We start from the raw sequence: 27,095 nt of genomic DNA on the forward strand, positions 1-27,095 counted from the left end.
CCAAGGTCGTCCGTTTAAAACAAATCCTCAGCCAGCAAGTAGCTACTTCCGAGCCTCGACAATAATGTACTATTTTTTGTTTTTGCCCGAGCACTTTGTCAGCGTGTTCACATTTCACAACACATACCTCATACCAACATCATACCAAGTTTCAACTTTCTAGTACTAGTCATTGAGCCAACCCGCGGACTGACAGACAGACGAACGGACAGACATGGCGAAACTATAAGGGTTCCTAGTTGACTATACGGAACTCTTAAAACGCGATAAGTCATAATTATCTTTTTCTGTTTTTCCCTATTTCACAAAAACGTATTAAATTTCACCCTACCCTATAGCATAGGTTGATCTTATTTGTGAAAAGCTTTTACTTTTTGCTCCAAACCTTTACTGCTAAAAACCTTACAGACTTAAACCTTCAAAGCTTAGGAGGCTTTAAAGTTTGAGGCCAAAAGACTCGAGGTTTCTTTGCTCGTAAGCAGCAACACGAACTCTTAATTCGAGTCGTTAAGGTTCCGAGGCTTTAAGGTTCGAGGCTTCAAGGCTCAGCAGTCGCGACTCAAGTCTTGTAGTTTACGCCTCAAAGCTTAAATCCACAACACTAACTCTAATTATTTACAATAAAACAGTAATCTCCTTGTAAAATCACTTTTTATTAGAACCATCATAAATTCACACAATTTATAAACTCAGTTGTTGACATTTCGTTAAGAGCAAGTGTGGTTTAAAAAGGAATCCTAATAAAAACAGCATACAATTGTATGAGCTCCAAACAGTTAATTCGCCTTTTAGTTACCTAACAATGAGTATCAGAACTATTTATTTAAAGGATTCAAAAAGGTGTAGGTACGTGTACCTACGTAGGTACTACCCGCTCTTTGACTGTGCCAACTACTTACCTTTTAACCTGTAAACAAAGCGAAGGTGGTTTGGTAACAGTAATATGTATGTGACACACGTATTGGCGGTGGACATATAGCTAGGTAACAATTAATATTTCAACAGGTAATCAATTCCATAATTGTGGGATTTTAAGCGTCAAAAACTTGTTTTATTGTCATGATTTCAATGATAACCAACTGAAAAAAAAAGAGTATCATATTAAATTATTGTCAAAGCTTTACAAGCTGAGGGCGAATTTTCTTTTTGGAGTCTATTCCACTTCGTGGTACCAATATCAATATGTATAACCTCACGATAGACTGATTTCTTTAAAAGGTATATCTGCTTATTTAAAAATCTAGAAATCATAAAACTCTTTTATTATCCATTGTACCTCTACAAAGCACATAGTGGAGCAGGCTCGGAGTGGCGACGCGCGTGGCCTGTTGGTATAGGTGCGCAGAAAGTTACCAAACAAAAGTGTGGAGAATTTCGCAATTCGGTAAACTTTCCTTTGGCACGTTTGTACCGGGCAGCGCGCAGCGGCACTGCGGCCCGAACAGGTCCTAGACAGATCCAGCTACAGATCAAAATCTAACCTAACTACGAAGAGAAACGCCCACCCGTAATGCCGCACGACACTGGCGATTAACTAACTTAAAACATTGTATAATATACCAATTGAGTAGACACAATCCCAGTATATAAAAATAAAATAAAATAAAATCCTAAAATAGCAAATCTGTTCGAACATTTAGTGTTAAGTTAGTTAAGCGCTCCCCTGGCTCAAGCGTAGCGGAGATTCTACGCCGGACAACAACACACTTAAATACTTAACATAATGATATCAATTGTAATGGAACAAGCAATCTCCTCTATATTTAAACACTATACTTATTAAAAGAAGTGTGATTTCAATAATCCAGACAACTAAAAATATCTTACTCACAATTAATACTGATCAACTTAAACTAAAACAAGGAAAAAGATTTCTTAGACGATTTGATCACAACACTTCGATTAATATGAAATAAAACGAGTACAAAATATATTTGAAACTTGATTTAAATATATATCTAGGCGTTATACATAGGCGAAACAATCTTCCAAAACCCTTTTACGTTAAATAATCATTCTCGAAAATCTATCTTGGTCTTAACTTAGCACCCAGCGAGGCTCTAGCGAACCGCCGACGTTCCTCTCACTCTAACGACGTTACAGCGAAAGGAACAACCGGTATTAATTTAAAAGTGAATATTACAATTACACACATGAGAAAACGCCAATGGGTTGTCCCTCTCGCCGTTATGTGATCAAACTAAATATTCGATTCGAGCGGCACAAAACATTTACAAGTATAGTGTAAAGTGACTTCCTACCCGAACACTACGTCATAGATGTAGTACCTAATATACTTATGTATAGTTTATACTAGTAAGTAATAAAACATATTTAAAAAGGTACGAGATAAGTGCGCCTCGAACAAAAGGGTACGTAACCGGTGGCTCGCGGAGCTCTTTTACCATTGTCCCGCAGAATATTTTATTTACATTCCACTGTCCTCACAAGATATGTACACTTACACGATTCTTTGGTTCCGTCGTAAACTTTTATGTTAACAATGTTATTGATGCTACCTTACAAACTTTACCCTTCGCGGTCACCGGTTTTCGAATAAATTACGTACACATGTACTTATATACTAAGCCAAATAATTTACGTTTAGTATTTACCAATAAAATATAAATAATCATCAAGGAGCAACGCTCATAATCACATTCATGCCGTAACTTAAGTTTTAAAGCTTTTTTGTATTAAAAATAAATATTAAGCGGTAGGAAACGAATTCCGCAAAAATACGCCCCTTTTCCAAAGCACATACACTCAACATGGAATATATGTAAATATACAATTTTTTATTAACCTTTTAAGGACCAATGTTACGAATATTGCGGCAAACTCAAACTTTATCAATATTTTAGACTAGGGGAGGATATAATACACGAGTATTTTAACTAACTAACTACACGCCATTTGGGATACTAGCGTTCATTGCAAAAAAAATACCATTATCAGTTATTATTCTATGTTTGTTTGGTACAACTTCTAAAGCTAGATCTTAATATTTTAGCGGTGACGGGTTTTATAATTGTAACATTGTGCATAGTTATTATTTTGGTATCTGATAATTATAAGTTGCTCACGACACAATATCAAATTTTTAATAAATCATTACATAATACTGATACGATTACATAATGCCGTGATTAATACAAATCCTTTGATGTAATGTAATAAGTGATCATAATCATTCTAATTATATGTTTCGACATTTGGGGTTGTTATTCAACTACAGTTAAACTGCATATGGCAGCAAAATGGATGCCTAAAACAGCGTAGCTTCTGTGTGATAAGTCCATCGTAGGTATCTATTTGTACTTGGTCTTTTTCTTTATTTACACGTTGCCAATTTCGATTGGGCTAATAGAGTTGGGTGTATGCGCTTAGGTCATGTTTAGACAAACACCACGCCGGTGCGATTAGCCGAAAAAACTATTATAAATAACTGTCGAGCAAAGCGTGCCATCATTGCATAGTCAGCTAACATGTCAACCCACCACGTGCATCCAGCAGATTTATCGAAAGAAATTAAAACGAACGTACACAAACAAAATTTACTGACTCGGTCATTCGGCCAATAAGATACCTAATACCATAATTTCATAACTCCAAAGTCCGGCCTATCTTAGTAAATTATGGTATTGATAATAGACAATCGCACCAGCGTAGCATAGTTAGGTGTTTAGCAAACGATGGCCTCCGAGATGGGGTTCTCGGTGATGCGGATGACGGGCGAGTGGCGGCAGGGGCGGCGGCGCCCGGCGTCCGACAGGCGGCGGAACAGCACGATCTTGGTCGGCGAGAGCGGCGCCACTGAAACCCAACGTCATTAATGCCTCGCCCATGAAAATCAGTAAACGAGAGAATTTGCTCGACGCCGGCGCTTGTTACTTCGACCGCCATTTGTTTATCCCACATGCATATTGCTTAGCGCTAGAAGCGTCGGCGTGGAGCAAGTTTGCTCTAAGTGATTTTTTCCCGTGGCTATTGCGATGTTTTTGAATGTAATAAAAGTCTGTTTCAGTACGTCATCTAGATCATGTTTTACTTTGTTAGATGATTTGTATCACGTTATTTGAACATAGACCTGGCTAACGAAGAAAATTGTTAAAATCAAAACAATTTTGTCAAATAATATACCTAGTTGTTAAAAAGCTTATTTTTTGACGCCAAAACCGCAATGTACGTATCTACTTGCTAACACGGAATAAATAACCTATCAAACATAAATAGGTGCGGTCTTGCTAGCTTGTCAAGAACATAAAATAAAATCGGTAGGATTAAGTAAAAATACACAATATCATATACATAATATAAACACGATACGGACATAAAGCATTAAAATCAGTTGTGATACATCGACGATCTAATACCTTAAAAACAATATTAATTGCACGTAAAAAACTTTATTATAAGGACGTAGATTTAAGTGATAGTCGAAATAGAACAAGTCGTGCTTCCGAAATATTTTCTCCATAAATCATGCAATATGTAATCCATAAATAGGAAGAAAGCCTGGATCCACTCCAATTCAATTTTTAATTACTAGTTAGCAGGTCCATTAGACACAACAATTGTATATAATATACCTACAGTAGAATATTCATGTACCTAATACCTATACGTCACCGAACGGTGCTAATTCGACGATTGTTCTTGACACTCGGTAAAACAGTATTCGTAAGATAAGAGCTATTGAATGTGTCGACTTGACTGGACATTTGGTGCCTGCTCTTACGAATTTACGTTGTGGGTAAATACTTTCTGTTCACATTCTAAAAATATTAATGCATGTGACACCAACCACATTTTGAGCAGGTAATCTAATACCAACTCATAGAGTAGAAAGATCAAGTGTATGCAATAACATACGAATTAAGTAACTAGTATGCCAAGATAGAAACAATCCAAGTCTCAAATAACTTTCGGACATGTCTATTTTATTTGGTTCAAATATTCTCTGTACTACTCTGTACCGTTAATTTGTATTTTTTTTTAATTTTTTTTTAATGACAGAAAAAAATATTTAATGTTTCAGCTCTTTTTTAATTTCTATTATGAAATGGATACTTGACTAAAAACTTTTTAAAGATAATTACTAAACCGGAATGAAGTTAAATCCAGTAAATATGCTGTTCATGTACACTTAGGCTGCGTTTCCACCAGAGATGTGGAAGGATGCGTAAGAATCAATAGAAAATTGCCGACTGCGCTGAGCGAGGATAGGTAAATTAAGTGATACTATTGGTTTTTAACAAGTTAAACACGTACATCCTTAGAAACGCAGCCTTAAGAGGAAAGAAAACCACAAATTTCATCACATCACACTTTGACCTATTGGTATTGCTGCCACTTACTAGAATCTATGGGTTAACTAGACTATAGATATACCATTAGCATTTGTTTAGTAATCAAGGAAACATTTACAGTGGATTCAAAAAACATACTTTAAAAAGTTGGTGTGTCATACTACAAATAACATTTATTATGTAACATATTAAAGCACTACAGGGATGTAGTCAACATATATTCAACATGCGAAAACAATGACATCATTGCTACCATGATTTTTAGGGTACGGTACGGAACCCAAAAGGTAAAAACGGGCTGTATCTCATGAACCGTGATAGCTAGACAGTTGAAATTTTCACAGATGATGTATTTCTGTTGCCGCTATAACAACTAAAAATAAAAAGTACAGAACCCTCGGTGGGCGAGTCCGACTCGCACATGTCTGGTTTTTAAGCATGTACTTTTATTGTTTCTGATTGAACGATTGTATTTTGACTGTGCATGTTAATGCGGGATTCCATCAGTGTGCGGCACAAGCATATTCAGTACAAAAACGCTTACTGTTATTCACAACGACGGGACTTAATCGCGTAAAATAAGTTTTAAATTTACCTCCGACGTTTCGAGGACGGCGTTGTCCCCGTGGTCTCGGAGAAGACTGGCTAAAGTTGACAAGAAAGAAAGTTGAGTTGAATGTTGATGTCAATTTTAGCCATTCTTCTCCGAGACCACGGGGACAACGCCGTCCTCGAAACGTCGGAGGTAAATTTAAAACTTATTTTACGCGATTAAGTCCCGTCGTTGTGAATAATAATGAGTAAAAATCGTGAGTTTAAATCAGTGTTAAAAACGCTTACGTTCTCTAGGTACAACGGATATCATTATTTTCGCAGATTAAAAACAAGAAATAAGAAAATCAGGGGTGACTTACTGTTTCTACGAAAGCTCTAGACGGTCAGCTCCGGCTGGGATTCTCTACGACGGGGCGTGCTTATTTTTTGCAGTTGCACAACACCTACCGTGATGAAAAAATAAAAACAAAATAAATAGAATGAGAAATAACACGTGCTGTTGCTGTGGCTAGAGAAATCTTGAATGTGTTCGATTTATTGTTGGTACATCGACCAAAACAGTTAGTCTGAGTAATATTTAGAGCACTACAAGCAATTCTTTAGCCACTAACACTTATGCAAGGAATGACTAGGATAATCGAGTCCAATATCATGTGCAATGTTTTAATCATCACTAAAACTAGATAACATCTTAGTGAGGTAGATTTGTAGTAGTAAGTAATATATATCGTAGTCATCCTGTCAAAAGGTTATGAATAATTACGTGAAATAAGGACTAAGAATAATGTTTCTAATAAAATACTGTATATGGTATTCGATGTAAGAAGAGCATGCACTCGATGTTCAACGAAAGGTTGATGATGATGATACATATATAATTTTTAGAATAATAACATAATTGTGTTAAAATACATTTAGACATTTACACGGACGCCTACAGCTCACAATCAAACCTACTACTTAAGTTTTTTTGAATTTTTTTTTAAATTATACTTCTTACTTAACTAGCTGTTCACATTTCTAGCCGTAGCTTTTTAAAATCTACAGGTTAGCGCACACAACACTAATTGTAAGTAAAAGGGGAAGCCAAGCAGTTTCAAAGCGCTCCCGCTAATACATACCGGATTAGGATGGCCGCAAAATGCAATATCCAGGCTCAAACGTAATTAAGAAAACAAAAAAAAATGGTTCAGAACATATTATTTAAACAAGTTATACATCCTATACATATTGTCGAGTAAGACATTTAAATATAGCTTTGATTTTATTTTACACACGAGTCAACCAAACAGCAATGAACAAAATAAACGGGTAAAAAATAAACATTGACAACACTAAATTATTTTTAAAAATTTAATGCCGCACGAAAGCCATAAAATTGTTTATCTAACAAATTTATTATCTAACAAAATATCTGAAAATTGTTTACATTCCAAGTATGGGAAAAATACAATAAACAACGATTAGACGAGTAGGATGACGCGGCCAAACAGATGCAAAAATAGTGTTGATTAGTTATTTAGTAATGTTATGTAATTAAGGCTTAAGGCTTCGGTGTCGTAATGAAAGATGGCGTCGTGGTACCGTACCGGTGGTTGCATCTATCGAGCGAGGCGTGGCGTGGTTTGTATTATAGTCGTTCAAATGCAAAGCTAGCCGGTGCGCATTCGCACTAAACAGCATGACAATGTTCATGTTATTGTCAGTATGTCGTTTATAGTGTATTACACATTAAAAGCACTAAAAGCAGTCATTTATTTGAAAATGATTAACCTTAGTTACTATGCTATTATTATATAACAACGAGTAAATGACTAGAATACATTCATATTTGGTACAAATTTTAGTGATAATTCGTTAGAATATACTTCTAAAATTACACCGAAATTACAGTCGCGTGCATAGACTTTATGTATTATATAAAAATATCGCGAGGAGACTTCATATAATATAAATTAATATAATTTAGAATTTGGTAGACATTTGAAAAGGACGGAAATAGAGACGGAGGGTTGGAAATGAACGATTGTTGACGGTGTTTGATTAGAATTCGTTATGCACGCGTCCGCGGTGGAGACCCTTAAAAGACCCGTCATTGAGGGCTTGCACAAAACTTTGGCAGTATCTGTGGCATAAATATTTGGCAACAGAGTACGAATATTAACCATATAAGTTTCATTGCAGGATTCTGTGTTTACGGTTATTATACATATTTATATTCCATTTTTATTACATATTTTATTCGAATACATGTTACATGTATACATGTTATGAATAAATGAATACATGTTATCATAATATTCATAATATTAAAAAAAAACCATGCCATCCACTGTATCGAATGGCTTAATATACATTCAAATATGTTCATATAAATCCAAAATATCTAAATCTTTATTAATTAATTAATATTTCGATATTTTTAGTAGGTATATTTCATCCCAGTAGTAATTTAGGTTACCTACATAAAAGAAGTTCCAACATTGTGTAAATACAATTGAACATTTTAGTTTCCCACATTTCAAACGTCAAAATAAATACTAGCACTGTACTTATTTTGCGTCAAACTTTTCGATAAATAATATCAATAACCATCAACGTGGCAATAATATACGTGTATATATAGTGGCTAACCCTAACCGTAATATTCCATGCTAATATTGTAGGTATTTATTTATCTAAAAGGGGGCACAATCAGTGCTCGATAAAAATGATTTTACGTTACCCACCTGCGACCACAGACATCTGAACTTTAAAGACGTACAAAGTTGAACATTGACAATCAAATTTGGTGCCGCTGTTCAAATGCTCTCGACTTTATATGTCTATGATAAAGCACCGAAGAATGATATCACTTTTATGTTTCAAAAATGTAGAAAATGAGATCTGAGAGGATCACCAAAGTTACCAAATTCATCAATTCACTTTGATGTAAATAAAATCTTTATACATTTGTAAAAGTTACTTAATTAACAGCATGGCAATGAATACTCTACCTACATGTTTTAATTTAATTTATACCATATTTATTTTTTATATTGGTCGATGCTGTTGTTCAGGGGTCCAATAGGCTATTTCTCCTATTAGCCAAATCAGTTTATTTTAAGAACTGTCAAATTGTCATTAAAACTGTCAAAATGATTTGCTATATGGAATTTACATGAAAACTAATATAGTGACGTCACGGTTAACTCACCTACTTTTTATTTATCTTTCTATCGAATTTATTGAATAGAAATTGTGTTTAAAAATAACTCTGGTGCTTTATTTCGTGCATGGTGTGAAATTTATTTTAAATACAGGATACATCCCTATTTTAATTGGCCTTCAAAATTTTACAGTTCGGCCGATATACCTATCATCACCTATCACAAAAGCAGCGAATGTGGCCATATGGTTTGCCACTTTACCTTCTGCCACTTTCTAAAGTCTAATCTGGCCCCAGTTGTCTCTGGGCATGGCCATAAACAAAAGAATATATTAGGACGCGTAAACTAGTGCAAATTATTGTAGCAGCAATGCGGTAACTAGGTTGTCAAGCGCTTACCTTTGACAATCCCCTTAATGAGTCGCACAATACCATCCATTCCATATCTACGGAATATTTTGCACTACTTTCCGCGATTTAAGAGTCCCCGGCAAGCTCGGTTCTCCATAAAAACGTAGTTACGCTCTTATTTTAAAACGACTAGCTTTTTGCTCTGAAACTTCGTACTTACAATAGGATAAGGTATATCTATGTCTGTAATTAGTTTATGTAGCTTCAGATAACATAGTTAAAAAAATACAGCGAAATTAAGTTTTCATACAAAACTTGTTTTTGCTCTATTTCGTTTGTTTTATAAACTGGAGTACCTTTATTGACCTAAATTTATTTATATTATTTTTTTATGTTTTTTTTTGTATGATTTATATGACTATCTGTACATATTCATATTGCTACTGTTTTTTATATTGACGTAATCAATAATCAATACTGAATAAAAGAATATGAATATATATAAATTAATCCCGGTAAGGGCATTTATTTGTGTGATGAGCACAGATATTTGTTCCTGAGTCATGGGTGTTTTCTATGTATTTAAGTATTTATATATTATATATATCGTTGTCTGAGTACCCATAACACAAGCCTCCTTGGGCTTACCGTGGGACTAAGTCAATCTGTGTAAGAATGTCCTATAAAAAAAATATTACAGACCTAGATATACCTCATGTCATTGTATGTGCAGTTTCATTACATTCCAACACGTAGTTTTAAAATGAGAACGAAATTCCGTTTGTATGGGAAGGCGAAATTCGGCCGAGCTTGCCGGGGATTCTTAATGTACTCCTTTGTCCACAGTCATGAGTCATGACGAAGGAAATCACGCTGATTAGTATTAGCTCTTCTGTTTCCGTGAACCGAGTGGTTGCGTTGGCGTGGTCACGTCCAGCGGTTTACTTACCGTAGCCCTCGCCCTGCAGGAACAGACGGAAAGCCTCGGAGATCTTGCCCGGCTGCTCCTCGAGAACCATGCCGCAGTCGGATATCTGAAATCAGTCGTTGGATTTGTTTACCACATTGAAATAACTATGAAGCGTATTTCTGATTAATAATTATATTAAGCGATTAAAATATGGTATACATTTTACAGGATGCCATCTAGGATTCAGATATGATAGCATTTTTGAAAGTACTTTTTGGTTGAAGCCTAAAGGAACGACAGACATTCAATATTCAGTAGCCTTGTAGTTGTCAGCGTCGATTAGTTACCCAAGTGTGGCATCTGCGGCGGTCATAACATACCTTTATCAGGTTAGGGTGTTAAACATCACTGTATCGGCTACATGAGATGACACAACCCCAGTAATGTTTAACAGTGGTCATATCCAGGAGCTGAGGGGGTGTACCCGGCCATTGATTGTCACCGTGTCCTCTACATGAGGCGACAGGGCTCCAGTGATGTTCAGCACGGGCGCTTTGATGATCTCAGCGTCGATAGATGCCAAGGCAGGCCTATGGAACTCTCCGCGCGAGCTCGGATTTATACCTACGAATCGCGTCCCCTTCACGGTACCAAGCCAGTTGGTTGCCACACGCGCTAACGCACGCACGTCACCGCGCGCTCGAATACGCCAGAGATCATACGAAAGAAATGTCTTCGCAACGAAAAAATAGGTCAGCTTGTAGTGTGAGTGGATGCAGGAATACCAAAACAAATAATAAATTATAGTTTTTTACTCTTCCGACAAATGAGGAAAAGTAAGTAGACATTCTCAATACTCAATACAGGTACTTACACCTACTGTTATTATTTTTACAATAGTTACATGCTACGTAGGTACTATTAAATTGTGTTAAAGATGTAAGGTAATGTTTTTATGACACATTTATAGTTAGATAAGACCTAAGATACCTAAGTATTCGAAAGAAGCATCGGCAACCCTAGCGTTGTGATGGCGCGCGCGGTGCGGGGAGCGGCGCGTTGAAGGTCACTCCATTGTATTTTTGTGTAGGTATCAAAACGGTAGGTATTTGCATTTTCTTTGAGAGATAAGTATCTATTCGTAAGAACTATTATACAATCTGTGATCAAGGTGCGACATATAACGGACATACTCGTACCTTCATCCAGGTGGAGTTGTTAGGGTATAGCCGGCCATTAAACGTGACCGTGTCCTCTACATGAGGCGACAGGGCTCCAGTGATGTTCAGCACGGGCGCCTTAATGGTTTCAGCGTCGCGCGATATGCCGAGGTCGGTGCGACGTAGGTAAGAGTCGATGAACAGCGACAGGTTGGTCGGGTTCACGTTGCGGTTGAAGTGCATGCGGTACATCTGCGTCAGGTCGTGGTTCCGCTCCTCGGGGAACTGGAATTTACAAATTCAACGTTTATGGCTTTCAAGTTAAAGCTTATTATCGTGTGGTCATACACGCCACAGATCGGGTCAACAGTATTTACCAGCGTACATGTGTCATGGATGGGTTAGAAGGAAAAAGCAATGCTTCGCAATAGCTGAAGAGGTCAATTCCATAATAGTTCATTAAATTCGGATGCAAGATCAGTTTAATTAGCCGTTACAGTCCTCGGGCTGTAGACGACCTTATTATAGCCATATCATAGACCTTGTTTTATGATATGGTATAATAAGGTCGTCTACATATTTATGCTAAATGAGTCGAGGATATATGTAAAAGACCGTGACTGTACTGTACTAGTCGCGAGTAGATATCGCCTGCCTCTAAGCAGTCTATACGAAAGTAACTATTTTACGTAAAGTAAATAGTAAAGTAAATGTCAAAAAACTCGCTTGTTAAATATAAATTTCAATGCCTAAATTAAAGTACAATTCGCCATAATCAATAAAAAATATGATTTCATGCAACACGTTCGCACAGCCGTCCTTATCCACCACTCACTTTGGGTTAATAACGCATAATCACTAACGTATTAATATAATACAGTGGAAACTGGATAAGTGGAATCGCAAGGAACCGGCTGTTTAGTTCCACTTAACCAGGTTCAAATAAAACGTTTTCTCACTTACAGAGGCTCTCGCTAACAGAGGTTGTGGATGCTAGTAATGTCGCTTATAGAGGTCACGTATAGGTATGGTCAAATAAAAGATGAAAGACTTAAATAATCATCGTTTATTAAATATGTATGTAGATATGTATTAACAACAAATAGGTATGTAATCCTGACTTAAAAAAAAGCAATACTGTAAATAATCCACAGTACTCGTGTACAAAAATAATATCTGTCCTTTGTTATGAAATAACTTACATTTAAACATAATCACTTCCAATATTTATTTATGTAAGGGAAACCAGTATGGTTAAATAAATCAATGTATCGATTGTACTTTAATGAAAAAAATGCGTCATTTTGGTTTGTATCCGCACCACAGCTAAAAAAACCAAACTGAACGATGTGTGATCTGATACAAAATACGTAGTTAAAACACGAACCAAAATGTTAACGAAACAAACTACCCTCCTTGTGACGTGACGGTTTATTAAAAATACAAATTTTATAACGCCGAGCTATTCCACTCATAGAGGTTTCGGAGACGGCTGCTTCCAGTTACAGAGGTAAAAATAAGAAATTTTCGAAAAAATGGATTCCGCTTATAGAGGTCCCAAAGTTCCACTTATAGAGGTAATTCGTTGCCAAGGGACTGGAATCGAGAACTTCGTTCCACTTAAAGAGGTTTTCCACTAACCCAGGTTCCACTTATCCAGTTTCCTCTGTAATAAATAAAACTGCATATACTCGAGAATTTGGGACGGGTACCGCCTTTGACTTTTACTCAAGCTTGTTAACCATATACGTGAATAATAAGGGATCTGTAACTTTTTTATCAGTAAAAACCTTTGTGACAGAACTTATGAACCGACTAAGTACATTATTGTCATGTTAAAAATACCTAAGTATTCTAACATCGTTTTTTTGTACTTTAACTACTCAGAAATACTGCCGCGTAATAAAAGAAAAAAGTAATTGGCACTGTAAAATATAAATGAAAACAATGAAACTTTAAAAACAAGCGATTTGATGCAACCCTTAGTAGAAAGTCAAATGAAATGCTCGACACATTAAACCCATTTAATCACGTGATAATAGGCCAAACGAACTCGTACATTATAAATTTAACGGTCTCGAATAATATCGCCAGCAATATCCGGTATGGGAGGCTTCAATCTGGACAGCGGCGGCGTCGGAAATGAACTAGGTATTTCGATGAACTCTGTATTCCGCTGTAGCTTTAGCTCGCCTAAGCCAGTAAATATCTGAACCTAGATTTTATTTTAAAAATAAAACCACTGTGATAACTACGTACAATTACTAGTACAACATACAAGTAATTAGAAAATTAAAACCTACCCAGTTAGTGAAAAACATGTCACTGCATCTTTAGTTACGTAAAAACCCCTTAGCTGAAAATGTATCATTGGAGAGTTCATTATTTCATGTTTTCATTCATGTGTTGAGGTAACTGCGCCAACGTCTGAGTAGGTACAGACATCGATCGCTAGATGTCGCTAGAAGTTTCAAACTAACGTCTCCCAAACGTTGTAACCACTACCTTTAGCGCTTTTAACAAATAGTAGAGAATCCCAAGTAAGATCGACGAAATTGTAGAAATTAAAAAATGGCAATATTGTAGTGTCGTCCCGTTTTCTTAGATTGATTTGAAAGGGACAACACTACAGTATTGCCACTTTTTAATTTTTACAATTTCTTGTCGGACTATAATGTGCTTACCGGATTTAAGGCTTCGAGCCGCACAGGCAATAGGGACGGAAAAAGGTAAGCTACCTCGCTGTTGAATGTTGTATATGTTTAAAGTTTTCTGTTGGAGTTTAGAGTTAGACCGAGGTAAGTCTGCAACGATTTTGACAGCACACGCAGTGCAAGTGTTATGTATACGTCATAATTTCATAGAAGTTTGACGTTTAAAATAACACTTGCACTGCGTGTGCTATCAAAATCGTTGCAGACTTATCTCTGTCTAACTATAGCTCGTTTAGTAAGCAACTAAGCACATCAGTGTATTATTAAATATTATTATTTTTATTAAGTGTAACCGTGAACATTTTCAGGATTATATATTTTATTTGACACAACATAATTTTCATCCGGTTAGCTCATTAGCGAAGGTCAATCTTATCTGGACTAAAATGAAGAGGTTCATACCGTAGCGGCAAAAAATCTATCATACTGCTATTTTCTGCAGGAAATCATTCGAAAATTCTTGAAATTAGACTTTATATTACGTAAATAATCATCACGACTATGTATATATATATTTACGTCCTACTGCACGTCGCAACGTAGGCGCCACGTTAGCACAATGCGGATTGGGGACTTCACACACACACCAATTACTATATATTATCAATATTGTTTATTTATTTATTTGAAAACACTCAAATGCGAATCCTACAAACAATAAAACCTAGATGGATTGATTTTTCGCCCTTCTTAGCCTCTGGTTTGAAAATTAAATAGTATCATTACTTTAGAATATTTAATACCCACCGCGAAAACTCAGGCAAACGAATTAGTTTAAAAATGAACCCTAGTTTAATCAAATCTTCGTTTTTATAAGCTCCTATATTGTAAATTTCATCGAAATCTCTAAAGCCGTTTTTGAGAAATTATTTAAAAAAATATGCAAATGTGTCTGAAAAAATATGATAGATTATTTGCCGCTACTGTATACCCAGGTTGCATTGTGGCGGCGTTGTATCGAGCATGTAGCCATTCAGTAATGCTAGGCCAACGTACTGTTACCGAATGGATAATTTTATGATTCCATGTTTCTCATACAGTGTACTTGTAAAGATAAATTTATATATTCGCTTTGGCACACAAAATTTTATTGAAAATTCGCAAAAGCTATTTCATAAAATGTATAGCTAATTAGAAATAGATAATTTAAAACTAAATCTAGGAGTCCATACGGCTAAACGATGACAGATTAGCTTCGTTTTGTATTGGGATTAGACCTCACTTATATTAAATTAGCCGTTAAAAGTAAACTTCCAGTCGGTAGGTAATAAATGAAATCTGTCAGGTGGAACTCCCGGGCCGAGACGGGTTGCCACCGCAAATGAGCCGAACAAACGAAATTGAAGATAATAAGTTTACTTTTCTCAAAAATGGACAGCAAAGTCGACGTTGCCGGTTAAAAAATAAGTCGCGAAGTGCGTAGTTTATGGTCAGTCAAAAAATTAAAAAGTTAAAAACATTGCAGTCTCGATTTCAGGACTGCAATGTTGCATACAAATTCCATTATTTGTCGAGTTCCAAACTTTTTAAAAGTTGAAGTGGCCATATCAAATGAAGGCATGGGTCCATTAAACAGCCAAACAGATGATCAGTACTTATTATTATAATGTTGGTACCGCGACTATTTAGGTGTCTCAAATAGATTGGCGTATTTTCAGCAGAAAAATACACTTCTATTTTTAATTTAAAAAATAAAAAGGCGGCAAAGCAAATCTTTTTACTTTTTTCTGTGAAAATATATACATAAGAACGTTGCTTCTGTAAAATATTTCTATTATATTTGTATTTATTGCGCCATTTTTGAGAAAAGCACTATATATGACTCGGCTGGAAGGCTACTTGCTGGCTTCGGATTCCATTAAACGGACTCCCAAGGTCGTCCGTTTAAAACGAATCCTCAGCCAGCAAGTAGCTACTTCCGAGCCTCGACAATAATGTACTATTGAGTGAAGTACCCGAATTTTTTGACATAAAATCGTATTATCGTGCCCTCGATGGGTGTATTATTGTACATGTACAGGGTTCTGTGTATGTATGGGCACGTAACGCGAAGGGATGAAAGTCTCGACACGGCAGAACCTTAAAAAAATATTTCTCCTCATCCATTGTAATCCTCGAACTCTATCGGTTATTCTTTACGTATTAAACATGCACGTTTTCAATACTTAAACTGTCTAGTCTAAGTCAATAACGGACAAGTACCGAGTAATACCGACTTATGCGTCATTAGTATTAACAAATTTATTTTAAACCACTGGGAGTTTACATACGTGTTCAAAGGATGTACAGTTAGCATCAATAGTAGCGGATGAAACAACGCTCCAAAATTATCTGCCATTCGAGAATACTTAACTAACATAAGAGTACTTACTTTCAGTTCGCGTTCTATTGCACAGTCTAATATATTTTTTGTTAAGCTATAAGAGTATGGTAGATACATAAGACGCGCAGTCTGACCCGTCACTGACTGTGCATAGTGTATAAGAATAAGAATCATTAATTGCCACACAACAGAAGAGAAATTACAGGAAACAAATAACATAAAAAATTGGCATGCGCGACAAAAGGAGCGGCCTCAGCATATGCTGCGCCAGCCACTTCACCAGGAATTGACCGCACAGCGCTGATTTTCAGTCCGCCCCCTTACTGAACCACATTGATATGTGCGCCGCGGGATATTATTTTTACAGATATATATATATATATGTAAATAGTTGTATAAGTAGAATGGTATACCTTGCCGAAGTGGTGCCACATGAGATAGTCCAGCACGTTCTGCGTCATGCCGCGGGCGCGCAGCGAGCGCGTGTTCATCTTCTGATAGGCCCACTCGATCCAGCCCGACTGGTTTGACGTGCAGTTGATCAGAGCCAGCGCGTCCACCTGCAACATACGTGAATATGCACCTTAGTCGCCAAACATTTCTGACAGTCATAAATAATGCTGCAAATTGGATATCCACTCGGATGGCGACTGCAGTTACTATTGCAATGTTACTGCTGTCAATAAAGTTTGGTGGTGATATTGCCACCCATTTATAAAAGTGGTAGGGTTCGTAGCCCCACGTTACCAACTCTCACTTATTCGAGTAACGTTGGGCGGGTTATACAGCCCGTAACCCAATTAAATAGCATGACAAGCAAACCCAATTTAAAACTTTGTATTCTTTCTAAGCACGATTAAATTAAAGATCCATGAGTTTTTGACGTAATTCACCGAGTAAAAATTTCCTTTTTTTCGGGAACACGGAATTTATATTAAGGTAAGTATGCAAAATTTTGATACGGTTGGCAATAATCTTATTACTGACTTTTAATGCGATAAGTATCAAACAAAGGATGTCCTACATGCCTATTTATTCAATCATTAATATTTATTGAAAATAACTTTTATCGTATTGGAAACGGGATTTGCTTCGAAAAGTTTTATTAAAATATAGTTCGGTCTTGCAAGTTTTCTTCATGTTTTATAAAACTAGCGTGTTCAGCGACAGAAGAATCACGTGCATTTCGAATAGGTCGGCATCGGCAGGAACTCGTCTATCATTCAAAATTGTTCTTGTAGTAAGCAAGACTTTATTTGTACGAGGCATATAGGACCCAAACATTTTATTACTTACTACAAACCATACCCTAACGAACTTAAGTAGGTATTCCAAAACAAAATGTTTAGCGGCCTTTGGGAAAAGTCGTACCGCTAACTTTTTTGTGTTTACAATAACACGCACAACGTAGATTGTAGTCAAACGAGCATATTTCGATCGTAACATGGTAAAATAGTGTCCTTAAATTGTTATCGTCCATTTTGGTCCGCAATATAGAACGGTAACGGTTTTTTGTCTCGTTGGGATCGAAACAGCTGGTTATTTAGAGAAAATAACATTACATTCCACAAACAACAAAAAACGTAATGATACAGTTTTTTTAGAACAGCGCTTAGATCTAGGTAACTAAGCATTAGACTTATTACTATCAAGTAGTTACCTCCAGAGCCTACCCTTTTTCCAAGCACTACTTATGTAAAGGGGTCTGTAGACGGGCCACATTTTCACTGCAATATGTGGTCGGCAACTATTGGTGTCCCTCTCTTACTCACATGTTAGAGAAAGACATCAATAGTTGCCGGACACATATTGCAGTGAAGATATGGCCCATCTACAGGCCCCATAACAATGGATAACCAACGGTTGTACCTTCTGCGGGTAGGCCAGAGCGAAGCGCGCTAAGATGTTGGCGCCTGCGCCAACGCCGAACCCGATGAACGACTTGATGCCGAAGTGGCCCAGCACGTAGTTGAGCTGATTGGCCAGCTCATCCATAGTCGGGTAGATGTAGCTGGAACAAACGTAATATAAAACTATGAAAACGGATTAAACGGAATTTTATTTCATGAGTAACTATCGCGGTAACCGAAGACAATAAAACGTAATATAATTTTATTTTATATTTTATTGCTATTCAGGATAACAACAGCCGTAAATAAAACTAAGACATATTTTTGCTTACATAAAATACGGCCTAACAGTCATCCATTGAATTACGATAAAAAAAAAGATAACGAGAATGTACAATACACACAATTGCTCGATACGCTAGAAGTGCATACCGGTTGTAAAATGTTAATGCAATCTATCTAGTTTAATTTAATTCTGATATAAAACCATGACATTGCATTAGTTGCAAATCAGAACACCAGCAAAAATTCACAAAATATATCTAAATAAACACCTTAACGTATTCGAACTGAAGTTTTATTATTAGTAGAATTAGTAGGAATTCGAATTTAGAAAGGTTCCTATAACGTACAATTATAAATTTCTCTAAGAACAAATTAAATTATTTTCTATGAAAATATTTTAATTTGTGGTTTTTCAAGTAGACACACTACTATTTATTTATTTCAGTTTTTTTCAGTTTATAATTATAAATTTGTTCGTCAATCAAAACGTAAGTTTTGTCTAGATGTTTATCTTTGCCCTAGTAGTTACAAATATCAAATGATAATTCGTAAGTAAGTTACGAATTGAAATATACAAAAATGGTTGTTGGCTAGTGTCTAGTAAATACCCATACCTATTAAATATGAGAGTAATTGACCACTTATTTGTTCGATACATAGTTATTTACTCAAGCGAGTAAGTCCGAAACAAGCCCGACAGCTGAAAACGTACCCGATCGACCAGGTTACATAATACTGCGGCAAATGAACTCAAACTTTATAACCAAATTGTGCACGTAGCAACTATTGTCACGGCATGGTTATTATCGATATTATAAACTGATATCAGCGGTAATAAGTGTGGCTAGGAAGGGGTCATTAAGGATCAAACAGTTGTTTACGCCGTGAGGACACAATTTTCCGGCTAATGATTTTCTTATGCTTTAAAGAGGCATAGCCAGGCCAGACGGCCACCTACGTAGGTAACCTATATCGAGCGAGTGTTACATAATACTGCGGTAACAACGATTCCGCTGGCTCCATTCTTTCCGACAAGAGCTATTCAAATGCAAGGTAAATACGAGTGCGAGGCGATAGTGATAGTGTACCGAGAATTAGTAAATGGAACTATCTTTAAACGATTTTATATTATTGGCTGTCATTTGTAGCTGATTTTCATGCAGATGCAGTTCGACTTATCCACTTGAAATTGAGATAGGTATTGCGTATAGCAACATATTATCGTACTACTGAAATAAACTAAAGGGGCCACTTGACTATCAGTCCACCTGACGATATCGGCCTATCAGTTGTTCGGAACTTTCTGTCAAATTTTTGTTCTAACTGACAGGCCGATATCGTCCGGCTGACTGATAGTGAGTTGGCCCCTTAAGTCTTGAGAATACAAAACCCTTGCAACCCTCAATAATATTCAATACAAACTGTTAAAGTAATTTCAAACTAGACTATTTTTAAATAAAATACAAGTACAAATTATTTTTTGTTTGAATGTGAGTGGTTATAAATTGTGGTAGGGTTAGTATTTGGTTACATCACAACCAGCCAGAATTTGGCGTACAATACTCTGACTCTCAATATGCATGTCATTAAAAGCAAGCAACATATGTCATAACAGTTTTACGTTTGGCAGCTGGGAAAATAACTATTACCATTATAAGTAGAGCGGAAAAGTTAAATAAGGGAGATTAACCTCTTGTCTGTGTACGACAAGGATCCTGGCCTAATCTTTAGTACAACCGACGATTTTTGATAGTAATCCAGTAGAATGGCGTGTTAGACTTATTGGTACCAAGTAAGCGCAATTCTGTAACAGATAGCTACGTAATTGGAGGGTGTATGACACAAGTATCTAAAAGGCATAAGCGTACGAATGTTTCACGATGGATACACCCCCATTTGATTGGCAGCGGGACACAGACGGCGCCAGGCCGTCGCGACTGTGCCCTATTAATGCAGTTTATTCACCTACAAAATAGACACTTCGGGTTACTGTGCGTACGTTTCTTGCCAAGGAGTTCTGTACTGTAATTAATGACACAAACAATTGACACATGCTATATATGCATGCTAGGAGAAAAATATTTGCATGTAAAGCGTAGCGTAGCGTCACATAAATACAAGACAGCTGTCGTTGTCGTTACTTGTCCTAAGTCGCGTCGTGTCGTGTCACAAGTGCGAACGAATCTTTTAATGTAATCCACAGTTGAACATTTAGGTAGATCGTCATAACATTTAGTATTAATTAGATAATATAACTCGAAACCACGATGTTATATTTGGCAAACAAGTGGCACCTACATATTCCTCTTTGTTCATATATCGATGAAAGGTTCCAATTTTATTAAAATACAAAGAAAATTAGATACTGCCCTATAGTATCTTTTTCCAGATTAAGTAGTTGAAATTATCTTGCATCATAAATCGTTCATAGCAAATACTGTTTCTACATTTAAAACAAAGACGACAAGCCTGAAAACAGACGACTAACATGAAAGTTTTAAAATAAAAATACCTATTAATTTCAATATTTGGCAGCCTTCGCAGTTGTTAGAGTAAAACCTTTCCACATGTAGGATAATTTCTGTGGAATTGTGCCCTCATTGGTGGCCATCGCCCCCGCCGACCGATTGCCGTGGCATGCGCCGCGTGCAGTGGTCATTTGTAGCTTCGCCGCCCCGTAATGCGACCATCTGGAGGAATGTAGCAGACGTGACCTATTTTGCGATCATTTCAGAATATATCACTGCAATCGTTAAGAAAGCAAAGAGCCTTATTTACCTCATAAGAAAAGCTTTTGGGAATCTGACGCCGGATATGATGCTCAAAATTCACAAAACCTATGTTAGGCCTATATTGGAGTACGCATTTCAAGTATGGAGCCCTTATTTTATCAAGGATATTGAGATGTCGGAGAAAGTTCAACGTAGTTTCACCAAGATACCGAAGAAACTCAAAAACATGTCCTATGAAGAAAGACTACAATTCTTAAAGCTCACAACCTTGAAGGGGCGCAGAGAACGCGGAGATCTGATTGAGACATACAAAATACTAACCCAACACTATGACCTTAAAGATTTCCATAAGATGCTAGAACGCAATAGTAACAACCGCCTGAGAGGTCATCAGTATAAGCTGGTGTCTCACAGGTCCTACAATAATCCTCATACTTCTTTAGCAACAGAGTGGTCAACGCTTGGAACAAACTCCCAGAGGATGTAGTAGCGGCCCAAAGTGTCAATGAGTTTAAGAATAAATTAGATAAGCACAAAGCAAATTCTACTCAACACTGAGAACTCGGTTTATGACTCTGGATACAGGCATTATCAGTTGTTTAAACTGCCTGCCTGCATTACGAATAATAATAATAATAATAATAATATCATAAAATATATATTTAATCCTAACGAATACAGAAAAAAATCTTCTTATTAGCGTCGTCCCGGCCTTTAGCCATATAAAAACGAGTTCGTTTTTACGAAAGTGACTGCCCTTTGATCTTCAAACCCATACGAGTATTTCATGCTCTAAAAAGTGAAACCGATCTCAGTTGGTGGACCAATCTGTTCATCGCTTTCGATTACGTAACTAATCCCCTGTTTGCATTTTCACATTTTTTTCCCACGGTTTTATCGATTCTGTATTATATGAAAATCAAATGTAAAGTTACGGGTACTCTTTTCTTACGGAAAAGAAGAAACATCCCTGGAAACGGATGACAACAAGTGACGTCAACAACACAGCCAGTAAATTGATATTTTGATCGTAAAATATTGCGTGAAGTAGATCCTTAATTATAAACTTGTATGTACAAGCTTTAAACTGTAAGTTAAGGTGGCACTCGGATGGCAACAGTACCTACTATCCGTATGTCACCTCACCTTTAACCTTTATCTATAAGTGGAATGTTGAAAAATCAAGTTGAAAGATACATACTCGTACGACTAAGTTTTCGGTTTCGGTTCGCCCTATCACTTATATCACTATCTTAATAAGTTATATACTATACAGGGTGGAACATTTCTAGAGACTGAGCTGAAAGGATAGTGTTATCTTATAGTTCGTTTCTTTAGCATTAGAAAGAAGGTAAGCTATATTGACGTGTCTTTTTATTAAAAATCAGTTTTGAAAAATAATACAGCAAATATGTTATACCATTATAAATCATATACGATCTTTTACATTCTTTTGCTCTCATAAGTAATAAAAACAAATGTTTTTCAATAAAAAAACACGTGAAGATTGTTTACCTTTTTTCTAATGCAAAAAAAAACGAACTATAAGCGCCACTTGCACCATTCCACTAGCCTGGGGTTATCCGGTTAAACCTGGAGTTACTATGGTTACTAGTACAATTTGACACTGGGTTGACGCTTAACCCCGGGTTAGTGGGATGGAGCAAGTGGCCCTAAGTGATCTACAATCGAGTTATTATAATCGTAAAGCTGGATTAAAAAGAGAAACAAAATCATTAAAATGAAATATTTTTATATCAGTGACAACCCTACCACTACAAAGTAATTTAGTATTTTCATTTTAAATTGACACATGTCATTTAACTTGACTACATTCGATATAGCTCGGATCTACGTGCTAGGGTTGAAACATCTAGGGTTGAACACTAATGTTTAACAAACTGTATCTCACAAACGGTAGAAATATTAACGTGATTATTAAGTGAAAAATAAAGTACATAGCCCGTAACAATTCCCCGTTTGTATAAAAGTCCTTCGTTCTGTTCCACCCGATATAATTAATTTATGTTTGAAATGTCATTAATAAAAAAGTTTAGGTTAGGTTAGCTCGCTCGGTCACATGGTCGCTTTTGAAATTCAATAATACGTAATGCCTAATGATAATTGTCATCTAGGAAAATAAACAGGATATGTAAGCTCTTTAGAACGCAGTTATTCGCAATTCTTCCTGACGCCCAAATCGTCGGTCGGAGCCCTTCAACTTTGTCTCGTGAATTTCGGTCAGGGCCATATTGGTTATCTAAGATTATCAACTCTGCTGCGCATAAATTAAGGTTTAGGAGTGTTCGGCTACTTGCTTTTTTGCCCAGAGTACGGCCGTTGGGTACGGCTGTGACAGAAAAGGGGGCCCTTTCATACAGTTCAAGTCAATCTAAATGAGGAAAACCTTACTTATCGTAATCATTTCTGGAACTTTTCAAATGGAAATACAGTGAATAATCGAAATCGCACGTACCTAAGTGCTATGAATTTATTTATCCTCAAAAGGGTTGCTTACTAAAGACAAGTCGAGTTGATACGCGATTAAAACGTCTGTAATAAAAACCCTTAGATAATAAAATATAGAAAATAAATAGAAAATAAATAAAAATGATTGAATCAAAAAACAGATGTATCCTAAAAAAGTTATCTACCTATACTTGCCAAAATATTTTTTTTTTTTTACATGACTCGTTTAACTAGATTATAATAGAGCGTATATTACTCATCAAATTGTCATGTCATGTCCCGGCCTTCGCTTGGTTTGTTCTTTAGCAAGAACAGGGTTCAGTCGTCATCGTGTATTATATATAATCGTTGTTGTATATAAACAACAACTTAAATAACACAGCAACATTGAGATCCCATCCTAATTCACTTGGCACCACTGGTTGTGGTATAAGTATTTGAGGAGACAATCGGGATCGATGGCGATAAATACGTAAAGCTGACTGCTTGCCGCGCCCGTATTTGTTCTGTAACTTCACTGTATGCCGAGCAGTGTGGGGACACCAGAATCAACATTACCTACGTATAACTATAACTTCATGCTATGCTACAAGTAGGGGAAGGCGGGGTAATTACGAACACCTAAGGGAGTTTTGTAATAAATCAAAATATAGTACATATTTGTAGGTTAACTGTAATAGCTTTTTCTGAAAGGTAAACCATCGTACTTTAAACTACTACAATCAACAGTATTAATTTCTCTATATTTAATTAACTTCACAACAACAAAAACAAAACCTCTTGGTGTTTGTGTTTATCCGACACTGGTCGGGCAATCACGAACACCTAACAGAACAGTTAAGATCGTTCACAATTGACCCAGGCTAGCCTAAAAATGAGATCATGTAAATACGACAGATTAGTCAGGATTAAACTTAAATTTTAACAACGTACATACTGCCCGGCAAAAATCACAATATTAGCCAAGTGAAGACGCCTGCCCGTCTGTCTGTACACTTCTTATGGGTCCATTTTAAACAAACGTAAAATGGAGAATTACTTATTTTAAATGGAGAATTAAAGTCAAATATTGAATTACTTTTAATTTTAATTAACAATTGTTGTTCTATATGGGGCAATGCCGAACGTTCGTCATTGACCCACTCAATTCGTTCGTCTATACCCACCACGGTAATAAAACAAAAAAAAAACAATAGCTTATGTTTGGCCACGTCGTATGTAATTCTCGTAATTGAATCCTAAGACGGCGATGAGTGAAATCATATATGTTATCTCTCTCTAACATAGTGAAATACTAGTTGCGTTCGCGATTACCCAGCTTTCGTCATTATCCGGCCGGTCTTTTTTTGCGCCTTGACGACGCCTGCGAATATACGCGCACTTTATTATTTTCATTCAGTTGAGATTTGCAATACCTAATTCTGTTTACACTTGTAAATACACTGTTTCTGTTCCATTTCAACGCCGACTACAAAATATAAGTGATAATTGATAAAATTTGTAATTGTAACTTTCTAATAATATAAAACTGCTCGTATCGTATTAAAGCATCACTTTGTTTCGCGCACTCGTCCATTAAGTCAATAATAAGTACTCGACCAATTTGGTCAATTCACACAAAAAAAAATCTAAACCAATTTACTTGATAGGCGGAAATGCGATTTAACTGAAAACCCTGACCGCGAGTGTAGAAAAACATGTGCAACACGCCCATTAGGCTAATCCTCTAGGATGCACTCTGTTGAATCCGTAAATCGCCAGCTTTACTAATAGCTAATAGCCAGTGAATTTAATGTTAAGATAGGACGCTTTCTATTGGGTTCATTCGAAATAAACATGTAAAATATCAAATGATTAAGTACATTTAAATAGAGGCATAAATAATCCGACGGCCGTAACATTATCAATCCGGCCATTCGCCATCCGGGCTGTATAGTCAAAACGAATCTATAGGTAATATTATTCGATAGCGTTTTAAATTGGCATATGTAATGTAAACTTTTCTATTGTAATATTTCCGACGGTGTGATTCAAAAGGTGAGGCTTGAAATATTGAATACAAATCGGTATATCTGTTACAGATAGTTTTGATCTAAGATCAAATTGTTTCGAGATCAAGGGCAAAACCATAATATATTCTCTATTCTGAAGAACGATGAAAAGGGCAAATTGAGCTAACATTACATAATGTGAGTACGTAATGCTGAGCCATAATACTTGTAGTTGTGAAATGTAATTTTTTAAAATTATTATATTCAAATTTGTACCATGTCTGTACCTACATTTATATATAATATTCACTTGGGCCCACTTGCACCATTCTACTAACCCGGGGTTAACCGGTTAAACCTGGAGTTATCGTGGTTATCAGTACAATTTGACACTGGGTTAACGGTTTAACCGCTTAACCCCGGGTTAGTGGGATGGTGCAAGTGGCCCTAAGTGACTACAATCGAGTTGTTATAATCGTAAAGCTGGATTAAAAAGAAAAACAAAATCATTAAAAAGAAATATTTTTATATCAGTGACAACCCTACCACTACAAAGTTATTTTAAATTGACACATGTCATTTAAGTTGACTACTAGTACTATTTGAATACATTCGACCATGACACATGAAATAAATACCTATTCATCTAATTTCGTCTTTTAACTGGGTTAAAACGGTGTTGAAGTTGTTTACGATATCTACGTGGACGAAGTCCGGGCGGATAATTTTACCATTCTAAAATGTAATCATTTTGGAAATAGTGCTTTATTTTGAACCAATGTAAATCTTAGTGGCTCTTTTTTCCACTATGATTTCTATTTTGCTTTTAGCCTCCTAGCCTAGCCGGTAGTGATCCTATACCTACGAAGCAGAAGGTCCCGGGTTCGAATCCTGGTAAGGATATTTACGAGTATTTGTGTGTTTATCTCAGATATTCTCAGAGCAGTTTATTGATGAAAAATACACAATACATACAAACAATAAGGAAGGAAGATAAAATGAATACCTACCTTAAAAGTAAAACTTAAAACCTAATAAGGGACTAAAACTAAAATAGCACTAAATATAAAAATAAAAAAACCTCCCTCAAATTCCCTGCTTCCGGCGCGGCGTAGACCCCAGAATGCCGGCGGCGTTACCTCTTTGCACCGCCAGACTCAATCTCTGAGCAAAGAAGGAGCCCGCTCTGTGGTCCCCCGAGACACCTATCAGACTACACATGTATATATTTATTTATTTAAAAAATTCAATCAGGCAACAAGGCCCATATGTATTATAAATACCTTACAGACTAA

At 36.3% G+C, this 27,095-nt stretch overlaps 1 protein-coding gene across 4 annotated transcripts in view; it reads right to left on the reverse strand.

The window, feature by feature from the left end:
• Positions 1–632: 632 nt before the first annotated feature.
• LOC134754343 (protein NDRG3-like) overlaps positions 633–27,095 on the reverse strand; it is a 110,259-nt gene continuing 83,796 nt past the window's right edge. For 3 of the 4 annotated variants that reach the window (XM_063690623.1, XM_063690624.1, XM_063690621.1), the window contains 5 exons: positions 18,343–18,484; positions 16,887–17,033; positions 11,476–11,721; positions 10,316–10,400; positions 633–3,816 (listed from right to left, as the gene is read on the reverse strand). In XM_063690623.1, coding sequence (XP_063546693.1) covers positions 3,686–3,816; positions 10,316–10,400; positions 11,476–11,721; positions 16,887–17,033; positions 18,343–18,484 — 751 coding nt within the window. In that variant the 3' untranslated portion in view covers positions 633–3,685. Of the gene's footprint in view, positions 3,817–6,226; positions 6,311–10,315; positions 10,401–11,475; positions 11,722–16,886; positions 17,034–18,342; positions 18,485–27,095 lie in introns of all 4 variants that reach the window. The other variant, XM_063690622.1, reaches the window with a different exon arrangement.

Source organism: Cydia strobilella, chromosome Z, assembly GCF_947568885.1.
Source record: "Cydia strobilella chromosome Z, ilCydStro3.1, whole genome shotgun sequence".
NCBI lineage: Eukaryota > Metazoa > Arthropoda > Insecta > Lepidoptera > Tortricidae > Cydia > Cydia strobilella.